This window comes from Triticum urartu, chromosome 1, assembly GCF_003073215.2.
Source record: "Triticum urartu cultivar G1812 chromosome 1, Tu2.1, whole genome shotgun sequence".
Classification (NCBI taxonomy): Eukaryota; Viridiplantae; Streptophyta; class Magnoliopsida; order Poales; family Poaceae; genus Triticum; species Triticum urartu.
Genome location: NC_053022.1, coordinates 508,159,311 through 508,172,498, shown reverse-complemented (window position 1 = coordinate 508,172,498; position 13,188 = coordinate 508,159,311). Strand labels below are relative to the sequence as shown.

Genomic DNA, 13,188 nt, shown 5'->3' with positions numbered 1-13,188 from the left:
ATCTTTCAGGTCGCCGTACGTGGAAGATTATACTCACACAAATCCCCTTCAGTTTCACCACAAAAATTGTGGAAAGAAAGATCAAACCCAACCAAAAAAACAAAAACAAAAATCGAAATTACAAGAACGGAAGGTAAGAAGAGCCCAAAGATTTCTTGGAGACTCTTCTCCAATCCCCCCCTTTCCCCTCCATGGCCACGCTCCGGCACGCTCTCCTCACTCCGTCCCCGCTCTGCTGCTGCTCGCACGCTCTCCTCCACCCAAGGGCCAGGAAGATATCTCCGAGGTTTCCACATGGGGCCTTCTCCACGGCGAAGCCGTTCTTGCGGCGCGAGCTCTCGGAGAGGGGCGGGGCCTTGGCGCGGAGAATGGCGGGCGGGCGGCGCCTTGGCGTGGCCGGGGCCGGGAAAGGCCCCTTCTTTGGCGGCGGGCGGCGGCAGGGGTCGACCGGCCGCGGCCGGGTCGTGGGGAACCTCGCCTTCGTCGCCCTCGTGGCCTACCTCGTGGTGAGCGGCCAGTTCCGGTGGCTGCTCGACGCCATCGTCTCCCTCTGGGTACGAGGCTCCTTCTCCTGAAATGTTTTAACTTGTAAAATGGATACTACCAGTTTACGACTAGTTTGTTGTCTCGATGACTAGCTTGGTTGATATCGGAATAGAGAAACTGGATAAGGTTCAGAAAACATATGGTTCTGGTAGAATAGACAGCTTAATCTCTGAAATCGACCCACCTTCCCTGTATTTCAATATGATTTTGTAATTTGTGCCAAAAACTAGCTTCCCCCAGTTTTCCAGACAGTTTGCATTTTTTTCACCTAGTACTGTTACTTGGTATAAGCTGTATTACCATTGGTTGCTAGTCTGTCAACTGAATGCTACCTTATATGTTGCTGCAGCAAATTGAGCATTCTGATTCCACAGTAACCTGTAAACTGGAAACCATCAACTTTGATTTAGTTCGCTCTGCGGTGCTAATAGGCAGCAGCATGGATAAGCTTATGCAACTAAGAGTTTGGATTTAGAATATTAGCATAAAGGGATATCTTATCTTGTCTTTGGTAACTTAACTTTAGCTTTGTACGTCTCTCTTTGATAACAGCTCCTCACGGTACTTCTGCCTATTGTGGGTCTTGGTGCGCTCATATTCTTTGCACAACGAAATATACTTCAGAGCGATGTAAGTCTGCACATAAATTTGGTGTTTGGTCAGTTTATACTCCCTCCGTTCCTAAATATAAGTCTTTTTAGAGATTTCAATAAGGACTGCATACGGATGTATATAGACATATTTTAGAGTGTAGATCCAGTGATTTTGCTCTTTATGTAGTCCACATTGGAATCTCTACAAAGACTTATATTTAGGAACAGAGGGAGTACTTTCGAATAAGTATGGTTTCCACGGATTTCCTACTACTGTACTTTTAGTTTCTTAAATATAGATGATGAGGGTAAATGTCTGTTAGTTTTAGTACCGTTATTTGTTGTTATTCCTAAATAACAATGGCAAAGACTGTTGTTTGTTTGCACAAGTTTAACATTGTCAAACATGTTTCTTTTGTTGCAGTGTCCCAACTGTGGAAAAAGCTTCCGGATACTGAAGTAAGCATAAGAAAATTTATGTTAAGCTTGCATAATTTTGTAACTTAAGTTAACTTTGATTAGTTTGCTTGTCTAATAGGACATCTGTGAAGAATGGTCCACAATTCTGTCCTTATTGCACTCAACCTTTTTCTGGTAAGCAGAACTTGTGTTTCCCATATCCAGTTTGCTAACAGGATAAAGGTCTCAGAAGAACTACGTCCTAGCTGCTTGGTCTTGTCATACTAGAAAATCTGCTACTGGAAATTTAGCCGGTGGACCATAGCTATGCAATCTTTAATGACACTATTATTTTCAGACCTTCAGTTAGATACGTGAGCCCCACTGTCCAGCTAGAATACAACCAAATTATATTTTGCTTAGTCTTTAAAACATCTGTGCACTTAATTCCATGTTACATTTTCTGCCCTTTAAGCATTTGCATGGTCCCGATTGTTCTGTGCTGGGAGCCTGGGAATAGATACAGAGTTAAGCTTGTGTTGAGTGGTTTTAGAACATGCATGTCTGATGATACATCTGGTATCACCGTATCAGAACAGAGTTGTCTTGATTTTAAGGTCAAAAACTTCTCAAGCTCTACATGGGTATGGCACATTCGCGACTGAAAAGAAAATCATGAGCATTGGTGATGGTATCAGCCAAATGGAAGTGGAGAATCATGGAGTTTATCCATGGCTTGAATGTCCCACGAAACATAGTTATCTTTACTCCTTTTTTATTTTTTTTCTCTCCGTTGTTTAGCATTTCTCATGTGCTTGTCTAGATGAGACTATTGTTGGAGCTAAATCATCATTGTACATGCTGCAGTTCAGGGCAGTAAGTTTGTCAGAGAAGCTGCTAGCTTTTCCTCTGGAAGGACCCCTACAAATGCACAACAAGCCTTCAATGAGTTATTCAACCGTGGATCAAATGGTATTAGCAAGCTACAGTCTTTCTACTGCCTGTATTTCATTTGCCCATTTAATATTTATCCATATGAATTAAACTAAACGAGGTGATCCCTTATATCATACACAATAATTTCTAGATGAGGTTGGGTGAACAATGAAAGATCAGATATTCATGTCAAATACTTTTTACAACATGTCACGGGTTAAAGAATGATTGCTAAGGCTGATAAAGATCATACATCATCAGCGAATGAAGTCGGGCTGTATCATTCTGCATATGATGGGATGCACTCAGCATAGGTCATGTAGATGATTTGGCTTTCAGCTGTTATTGAAATTAGACGTCTGAGTCTTTTCAAGCAAATTGTTCCTTCACCACACCTTTTGATTGAGATCGAGGTTTTTCTTGGGAGTTGGTGCATGTTAATTAATGATCACAATGTTCCCTGATGTATGCAGGAAAAGCACCTTCTGGTTCTGGGACGATTGTAGATGTTGAGGCTGAAGTCACGGACATCGAGTGATATTTCTTCAGGAGCGCATCAGGGTCAGTTTTGCTGCTGTTCGTTGGGGGCCAGTTTTTATCTCCAATGTTGTACTGTATAAGCCTGTAGCACTCTAGGAAATAGGTTTGCAGCCTAGTTCCAAGCGACTTCCGAAGCTTAGAGGTGAGACCAATTGGCAGATACAGATCGAAGGCAGATGTAACAGATTAACAGGGTTGTGAATATTTACATTGCTTCTTTTGTATATTCCCAGGCTTGCAAATACACCCAGGGTTTTGTATATGTAACATATGCTGCAAACTAGGGTGACATTGACGCCTTTGAACATGTTGTACATGATGCTCGGTTACTGAACTAGGGCTTGTTCATCCAGACCTACTTTCTTTTACTTGCGTCGACTGTGTGTAGGTGCTCCAATTTCTGCATTTCCATTGCTCGCTTGGGGAGGAATTACTGGTGTGACTACCTCTGTTTTTTGACTGTTCACTGTCATGTTTTGCAGAATTAGATACAGGGTTTTCTGATTCTCTGCATTCACGTCTTGCAATCCGAGCCGTTGAATCCATTCCAATCGGTATCTTTGGTTGTCAGCCGTTGGATAACTGAACTTCTCTTCTCCTCTTCAGTAACCACTTGGTTCAGGTGCTGACAGACAGCCTGTGCCTGCAGAGAGGGCACATCTCGCTCCCCGTCAGGGTGAGCTTCAGGCACGCGCCATGGAAGACGTGGGGCAAGGAGCACCCCGGCCACACGGCGAGGTCGCTCTCCAGCAGCTCGAAGCAGACGGGGCACTCCTGCCCGGCGACCTCCTCCGCGGCGACCTTCCGCCGCTTCGCCGTCCGCTCGCAGTCCACGTCCTCGCCGTCGGCGGCTTCAGCAGCTTCGTCGGCGCACTGCACGTGCACGGGCTCCGGCAGGCGCAAGTCCATGGCGACATGGTACCCGGGCCATGGCTTCGCTATCATGCCCTGCAGCACGGCGCTCACTTGATCCATGCGGCCCCGCGTGTGGTACTCGAGCCGGAGGATGCCGACGTCGGCGATCAGCTTGAGACGCGTGGTCCCGGCGGGATGCCCACGTTCAAGACCAGCCTGGACCAGAGGGCCTGGAGCTCGCTGCTGTGGCGGGCGGGGTATATCAGCGGCGCCAGCGACGACCCGGCCCATCGGAGCGAGCCCGCCGCGTCGCCGGCCGGCGGGACGGCGAAGCGGAGATAGTGCAGCTTCGTTTTCTTGGACACCTCCAGCTCCAGGCCGTCGGGCGCCGGCTCAAACTCGGTGTAGCGGTAGAGCACCAAGATCTCCTTGTCCTTGCCTCCTCCTTGTTCTTTGCTGCTGGCGGCCGGGCGATCAGGCGGCGGCAGCACGACGGCGACGCCCAGGAAGCCGGCCGTGTTCCCCGCGGAGGCGAACCGCGGCGCCGGCCCAAGGAATCTCCCTTCGGGCACGTACAGCCTCCGGAGCAGCGGCGGCCCGTCCCTGACGCCACTCGCCCCGGCCGCTACGACTCGATCGATCTTCAGCGGCACGTCGACGTCGTCGTCCCTGTCCTCCTCATGGTAGCTGCCGTCGCTGCCGTCCTCCTCACCGTCCTTGTGAACCTCATAGTAGCTGTCGTCCTCGTCGCCGTCGTCGTCCGACTCCCCCCTCTCCTCCTCTTCCTCCGTGTCGCCCGCCAAATCCGAAGGCCGCGCGAGCGGAAGGACGTGGCCCTGAGCGGCGGCGGAGTCGCCCATCGATCGACCGTGGCCGGGCTTCTCGATCGGTCGACCGAAAGCGGCGCGAGCAGAGCACGCGATCGAACTTCTAGTTGACACAACACAATAAAATATCGAGTGGAAAGGCTGTGGAACTAGGGATGTGAGTCTCACCACTTTAACTAGATGATGTCCGCAAGTTGTTACGGAAATGTTTTGCAATATTTTAAAGAAAACACTACCTTTCAGTCGGCAAATGCAAGCACACCGTCCGCCACTTGCTTAGCCGTCAGATCAATTCTGATCCGCTGACCACAGGTTAATCCTATAGCCAGTTTTTTTTATAACAAGAGTCTTGTTTTAGTAGATTTCTGCAATACAAAACTAGTTTCAGAAAGAGAAAAAATGATTCGATGGTGAAGATTTCTTTTTCAGCAACAGGAGTCTTGTTTTAAAATGTTTCTGCAATAGACTCTCGTTTCACAACGTATTGTTTCACAAAGATTAAAAATGGTTTGATGGTGAAGTTTTTTTTTTTTCCAAAAAGGGTCTTGTAGAAACATAGTCCGAGTTGTAGAAAGCGTCGGAGGAGCGCCTCACGTTAGAGAGCGAGTGGTCAGATTTTGCAACATGAGGCATGTTTCAGAAACATCGCTCTAGTTGTAGAAAACGCCGAAAGAATGCCCGACATGAGAGGTCGTCGTCGTGCTGGAGTGGAGCTGCAGTTGCTCGCGGGGCTGAGGCAGAGGAGGAGCAGCAACTCCGGTGAGCGGCGGCGCCTAGGCGCGTGGCCTACTGCCTCGGCGGACCTTTGCCAGAAGGTCCTTGTTGCAAACCCCCTAAGCGCAACAAGGTAGCTGTTGCAAAGGTCCTCGACTGGTTGGGATGATAGATCGGCCGGCCATTGTTATAAATGTTTCTGCAACATCACTCTTGTTGCAAGGGAGGTCAAGCACGTGGATGAGAAGATCGGATCGCGTCCATCGAACGGCCAGTTAGGCGGCGGACGTTTTCTATTTGTCCACCGGCCGACGCGTAGCGCGGCCCATACTTTAAAGAGGTTTTGATTATATGAAACATTAATATTTAAAATAATAGTTTTTGAAAGTATATAAGAATTAAATGTAGATAGCATAATACTCACTCTGTTTCCAAATATAATTTTTTTTAGAGATTTCAATAAGGATTACATACGGATGTATGTAAAAATATTTTAGAGTATAGGTTAACTCATTTTGCATCGTGCGCAGTCCGCATCGGAATCTCTAAAAAGACCCATATTTAGAAGGCCGAGGGAGTATAATGGAATTGTACATGCATGCATGTTTGCATGTTGAAGTGGATTTTTAACATATACTCTCTCCATTCCTAAATATTTGTTTTTTTAGAGATTTCAATAAATGACTACATATGAAGCAAAATGAGTGAATCTACACTCTAAAATATGTCTATATACATTCGTATGTGGTAGTTCATTTGAAATCTTTGAAAAAACAAATATTTAGGAATGGAGAGAGTATAGTTGTGTGTTGAGGTGAGCTTTTTCGTATGTATGTTGTGATGAGGAGATATATTTACATGTTGAGAGAAATATGTTAATGAAGGCTAGCTATTTGGATATAGTAGAAGATATAGGTGGGTTCCTCTTCGTTCGGTGATATGGATTTGTGCGTATTTTCGTATACGCACGCCTCTCGCCAAGGGAATTGATGCACGAGTGTGCATGTCCAGATTCTTTTAGTATGTCTAACTTGTATACCTTTCTGCTAGTTTAAGTGAAAAGGAATCGGGTCACCTAATTAAAACCTTATTTGCACGTTGATGAACTACTTATTTTTCGTCTTCAAATATTAAAGAAAATGTATCAAAACTGAACAACTTATCCAAACTATTCAGAAAAGCTATGCACTACTTTTTAGTTTTGTTGCTATGCACTTTTTTTTGAGATCTGTTGCTATGCACTTTTGGGACAGTGGTATGTGGGTGGGCTTTGCTTGGAACCACACGATCGAGTAGTAGTGTGCATCAATGCGATGCTGATGGGACGGGTGCCCGATCGATGGGTCGTGCAGGATGGGAGAGGCTGTGATGGACGAATATAATGAAGAGACACCCACACTATTGCCCCTACCTCGGCACATCCCCTTCCATCTACCCCACACCACATCGCATTCTACGTCCAACCGCCCGACTTTATTCTTCCCCACATTGTAAACGACATGTCAATTGTTTGAGGAATAAAGTTTAGGCTTTGTTTGGTTGCAAGGTAAATAGAATCCTGGGCATCAATCCCTCGGCATGGTTTTTCCGTGTGCATGTGGTATCCCTCCAACCATGGGGGAGATGTCCCCACTATCCGTGGTGTCCAGATGGTAACAAGCGGAGGTAAGGAAGGAAATCCCTCACATGCTAATACAAATATTTCGCATTAACCAGACAAAGATCATATGTAAAATTTCCACAAACTAAAAAACCACAAAAACTCACAATTTTTCATAATAGAGTTCAAAATTCACATAAACCAGAAGTTTGAAAGATATTACAACTAATATACATCACTTCGCCAAGATGTGAATATCCGTCAGTTTGCCTAAACCATTTTCGTGCGTCAGCATAAAAGCAATCATTACAACCGATATTAATGCATGACTGTCCTATTATATTTGCTACCGATAATTCTAAATTATGCGGTTGTGATGCCCGAGGCAGAGACACTTTTCAATAGGATGAGCTACAAGGCGACAATCACTAGTCCTACTCACGAGTCTTTTCTTCACTCCGCATCGTCATCACGCACTAGAACTCGATGTTGGCTGAACTAGGAAAAAATAAGGAAGTTAGCAATCATGTATCCAACTGAGAATTGTAACAATTACATGAGTGCATGATGACTAGAGCTTGGATTTCTACGACGGCGCTACCAGATCTACCACCCCACGCGTTGCATGTGCGAAATGAATGTACGCGCACACACCCCTCTGGCTGACAGCACGGGACCACCTCACGCGGGGGCCAGCCGCAGCCAGGCGGATCAGAGAACCGACACCTGCAACCCTCGCCCGCGAAGGCTCCCGTTTACCCATGGGCAAACCAATCTGCAGCGTTTTACCTGGCGTGTAATAAAGCTGCGCCTATCCCTTTCACGCACCCAACACATTGCCATGCCGCACCATCACGAAGCAGGGGCCACCAACATAGTTACCCACGCGAAAGCCATCGGCCAGCCATCGCCCACTCTTAATTGCGACGTGAATGGCGCAGTTGTGCCTAGCACCTCGATCGTCCTTTGTAAGTTAGATTTCTAATAATAATACAAATGATGGCCTTGCCCAGCCCTGTACGACGCTGCCAGATCCACCACCCCACGTGCTGCATGTGTGAAACGAACACACACGCACACACCCCTTCGACTGACAGCACGAGACCACCTCACGCGGGGGCCAGCTGCAGCCACGTGGATCAGAACCCAGGGGCAAGCCAATCTGCAGCGGTTTACCTGGCGAGTAATAAAGCTGCGCCTATCCCTTTCATGCACCCAACACACTGCCATGCCGGACCATCGCGAAGCAGGGGCCATCAACATAGGTACCCACGCGAAAGCCATCGGCCAGCCAGCGCCCACTATTCATACCAACGTGGATGGCATGGTTGTGCCTAGCACGTCGCTCATCCTTTATAAGTTAGATTTCTAATAATAAAACAAACGATGGCCTTGCCCAGCCCTGTACGGCGCTGCCAGATCCACCACCCCACGCGCTGCATGTGCGAAATGAACGTACGCGCACACACCCCTCCAGCTGACAGCACGAGACCACCTTACGCGGGGGCCATCCGCAGCCACACGGATCAGAGAACCGACGCCTGCAACCCTCGTCCGCGAAGCACACTCCCTTTTACCCAGAGGCAAACCAATATGCAGCGGTTTACCTAGCGTGTAATAAAGTTGTGCATGTCCCTTTCACGCGCCCAACACACTGCCATGCGGGACCATTGCGAAGCAGGGGCCACCAACATAGTTACCCACGCGAAAGCCATCGGCCAGCCAGAGCCCACTATTCATGGCGCGGTTGTGCCTAACACCTCGCTCATCCTTTATAAGTTAGATGAACATCATAACCTGTTGATAAAAAGGACAAGAACTAGAAAACTAACTGTTATCTCTAGTTACTGTAGCATAAATTTCAGTAGTAATTCTAAATAACTAAGGACAAAGATAATAAGCAGCAGATCATCAAATCATTGCCGAACAAAGTGAGTAAATCCGTAACTAGCTAGTTTACCACATTTAAGTACAAACTATCATCTGAAAAAGAAGAGTTGTCCTGAATTGCAAGATGTACCATGCAAGTATAGATTGTATATTTTGTAGGAACATTACTCTAGTCAGGTTCAAATCACTCTCAAACCATAGATAATTGCAACTAGGATGAAGCAGCAACAACACATTCAGAGACCCAATTGTTGAAATATGAGATGGGCCTAGAGCCCATATGACAATTTCAGATTTGATCTCTAAGGGCCCATGTAGGTGGCATGACAAGGTGGTGGGAAGTTTAGTCCCACCCCGGAAGTGGAAGGAGAGTTGGAGTGGTTTATAAGGGATCCTCTCCCTCATGCTATTGGAGCTTGAGAAGAGATGAGGCCCTCGCGCACTCCTCCTCCTCCGCTCGCCGCGCCGCGCCGCGCCGCGCCGCGGGTTGCGGGATTGAGCCGAGCCGAGCTCACTCCTATGCGCTTATTTTTGCCGGTCAGGAACAGGTAGGCCCACGATCTGAGACGTCGGATCGTGGGCTACCGACTTGGATGTGGGTTCAGCCCACGTCTCTCCACGCGCGGCCGAAACAGAACACATCTCCGCCTCCACGCCCACGTCGTTCCTCTGTTGCTGCTGCCGCCGGCGACCCCGTCCCGTTCACCGCGTACACGGTTGACGGGAGAGCAGGCCTCCGAAACCCCACTTCTCCGGATCCTGTACGGGAGAGGGGCGATTAGGTTTTTGGGTAGCGATTACGCGACTGCTCGCTTCTGTTCATCTACGTCCGCATCACCTTCGTCATCACCATGTCGACTGTGCCGCCGCTGAGAAGGCCGAGACCGACAAGAAGGCCGCCGAGGATGCCGCAGCTGCTGCCACCGCCACCACCGCCGCGTGGCCGATTGGAGGGTATACATCGTTCATCCTTCTCGTGTTTCTTTCTGTTATAGCAGTACTAGCGATATGCGTAGATGTTTCTACTATATGCGTAGTACATGCTCTGTTAGACCGTAATCAATGTGTTATCAATGCTGTCCATGTCATGCTCATGATTTATTCATGGATTAATTTAATTGAAAAACTGCCTATTTTCTTATCAATCCAAAAACCTAATGTGTGTAGGAGTTTTTTGAATTCTGGTTTTGCTGCTGCACTGAAACCGTCCCCGTTTACAGGGACGTACTTTAAGCGTTGGCAGACTAAAACCACCTTATGGCTCACGGCCATGAACGTGTTCTGGGTCACTGGTGTGACTCCCACAGGAACGATCGCTCCTGAACAGGAGAAGGCGTTCAAGGAGGCCACTGTCGTGTTCCTCGGGGCAGTTCTGAGTATGATTGGAGATAAGCTGGTTGACGCATATTTGCATGTGTGATCTGCCAAGGACTTGTGGGAGGCGCTCGAATCTAAGTTCGGGGCTGCCGATGCAGGGAGCGAGATGTATATTATAGAGCAGTTCCACGATTACAAGATGGTTGAAAACCGTCCTGTATTGGAGCAGGCTCATGAGATAATATGCATTGTTAAGGAGCTTGAGCTTCTTAAGTGCGAGTTACCGGGCAAGTTTGTCGCGGGCTGCATAATCGCTAAGCTTCCCAATTCCTGGAGGAACTTTGCCACCACTCTGAAACATCAGAGGCGTGAATTCTCTGTGGAGGATGTCATAGGCCATCTGAGTGTTGAGCAGAATTCAAGGGCAAAGGACTCGCACGGAAAAGGGGTAGAAGGAACTTCTGTGGCCAATATGGTGCATCAGAAGAACTCCAATTCCCACAAGTCCAAGGGAAAGAACGGTGTCCAACAGAGTGCCGACTTTAAGAAGAAGGGTAAGAAGACCTTCAAGAAGAATAAGAAGGATGAGGGCTGCTTTACTTGTGGTTCGCTTGAACATTGGGCCAACAAGTGCCCAAACAAGTATAAGAAGCAAGGGCAGGACTCCAAGTCTGTCAATATGATTGTGAGCAACAATGAGAGTGGTGCATCTGGGTACGGTAATTTATTTGCTATATTTTTAGTTTGGCCGTCCACCGATTGGTGGGTCGACACAGGTGCAGGTGTTCATGTGTGTGCTGACATTTCATTGTTTTCTTCTTACCAGGCCACAGGTCACGGGTCCGTACTGATGGGGAATGGTGCGAGTGCTTCTGTTCTTGGTGTTGGCACGGTCGATCTGAAGTTTACTTCGGGAAGGATCGTGCAGCTGAAGAATGTGCAGCATGTCCCCGCCATCAAGAAGAACCTCGTTAGTGGCTCCCTTCTATGTAGACAAGGGTTTAAGTTGGTATTCGAGTCTAATAAATTAGTTGTTATGAAATATGGACTATTTGTTGGAAAGGGTTATGAATGCGGAGGCATGTTCCGCCTTTCTCTTGCAGATCTATGTAATAAAGTCGTGAACAATATTCATTTGAGTGTTAATGAATCTGAAGTCTGGCATTCACGTCTTTGTCACATTAGTTTCGGTGTTATGACGCGGCTAGCAAAATTGAATTTAATCCCGAGTTTCACTTTAGCCAAAGGTTCTAAGTGCCATTCGTGTGTGCAATCTAAGCAACCTCGCAAGCCTCACAAGGCAGCAGAGGAGAGACACTTGGCGCCACTAGAACTCATACATTCCGATCTTTGTGAGATGAATGGTGTGTTGACTAAAGGTGGAAAGAAATATTTCATGACTTTGATAGATGATTCCACTAGATATTGCTATGTGTATTTGTTAAATACTAAAGATGAGGCTCTACACTACTTCAAAATCTATAAGGCAGAAGTTGAGAATCAACTTGAAAAGAAAATTAAACGAGTCCGGTCAGATCATGGTGGAGAGTACTTCTCGAAAGAGTTTGATGCCTTTTTTGTGGAACACGGCATTATTCACGAGAGGACGCCTCCCTACTCACCCCAGTCAAACGGGGTTGCCGGGCGGAAAAACCATACTCTAACTGATTTGGTTAACGCCATGTTAGATACGTCGAGTTTATCCAAGGCATGGTGGGGGGAGGCTATAATGACATCCTGTCATGTCCTGAATAAAGTTCCGACAAAGGATAACGAGATCACTCCTTACGAGAAGTGGACCAAGAGAAGGACAACACTCTCGTACTTACGTACCTGGGGATGCTTGACGAAAGTTAATGTGCCGATCCCCAAAAAGCGTAAGCTTGGACCAAAGACTGTGGACTGTGTTAATTTGGGCTACGCTATGAATAGTGTTGGCTATAGATTTCTAGTAGTGAAATCTAAGGTACCTGACATGAAGGTCGGTACAATTATGGAGTCTAAAGATGCTACATTCTTTGAGGACATTTTCCCCATGAGAGATGTACAAAGCAGTTCTAGACAGGAATCTGAGGAGACTCCTGAACCTGCCATTCCGATGGAATATTATAACCAAACACATGATGAAAATCCTAAGGAGCATAATGAGGAATCCCTTGGTAGGGGCAAGAGACAAAGGACTGTAAAGACCTTTGGTGATGATTTCTTCATATACCTCGTGGAGGATAATCCCACTTATATTTCAAAAGCGTATGCATCTCCAGAAGCTGACTACTGGAAGGATGCGGTCCGTAGCGAGATGGATTCCATCATGGCTAACGGGACTTGGGAGCTTACTGAACGTCCTTATGGTTGCAAACCATTGGGATGCAAGTGGGTGTTCAAGAAGAAGCTTAGGCCCGACGGTACGATAGAAAAGTATAAGGCTAGGCTTGTGGCCAAGGGCTACGCCCAGAAAGAAGAAGAAGATTTCTTCGACACATATTCACCTGTGACCAGACTGACCACCATTCAAGTATTACTCTCGTTGGCGGCCTCACATGGTCTTCTCATTCATCAGATGGATGTTAAGACGGCTTTCCTGAACGGAGAGCTAAAGGAGGAAATCTATATGCAACAGCCTAATGGCTTTGTGATGGATGGTCAGGAAGGAAAGGTGTGTAAGTTGGTGAAATCTTTGTATGGCCTGAGACAAGCGCCTAAGCAATGGCATGACAAGTTTAATGAAACGTTGACACCTGTTGGCTTTGTTGTTAATGAGGCCGACAAATGTGTATACTATCGCTTTGGTGGGGGCGAAGGAGTTATACTGTGTTTGTATGTTGATGACATACTGATATTTGGGACTAATCTCAAGTTGATCGAAGAAGTTAAGTCTTTCCTATCTCAGAACTTTGAGATGAAGGACCTTGGAGTGGCTGATGTTATCTTGAACATCAAGCTATTGAGAGATGATGAAGGTGGGATTACA

At 47.0% G+C, this 13,188-nt stretch overlaps 1 protein-coding gene across 1 annotated transcript; it reads left to right on the top strand.

Moving 5' to 3' along the window:
* Positions 1–42: 42 nt before the first annotated feature.
* On the top strand, positions 43–3,382 carry LOC125523430. Its single transcript, XM_048688469.1, has 6 exons — positions 43–554; positions 1,099–1,176; positions 1,564–1,598; positions 1,678–1,733; positions 2,406–2,510; positions 2,948–3,382. Exons 1-6 carry the CDS (start codon positions 192–194, stop codon positions 3,010–3,012), a joined length of 702 nt encoding a protein of 233 aa, XP_048544426.1. The 5' UTR covers positions 43–191; the 3' UTR covers positions 3,013–3,382.
* Positions 3,383–13,188: the final 9,806 nt, after the last annotated feature.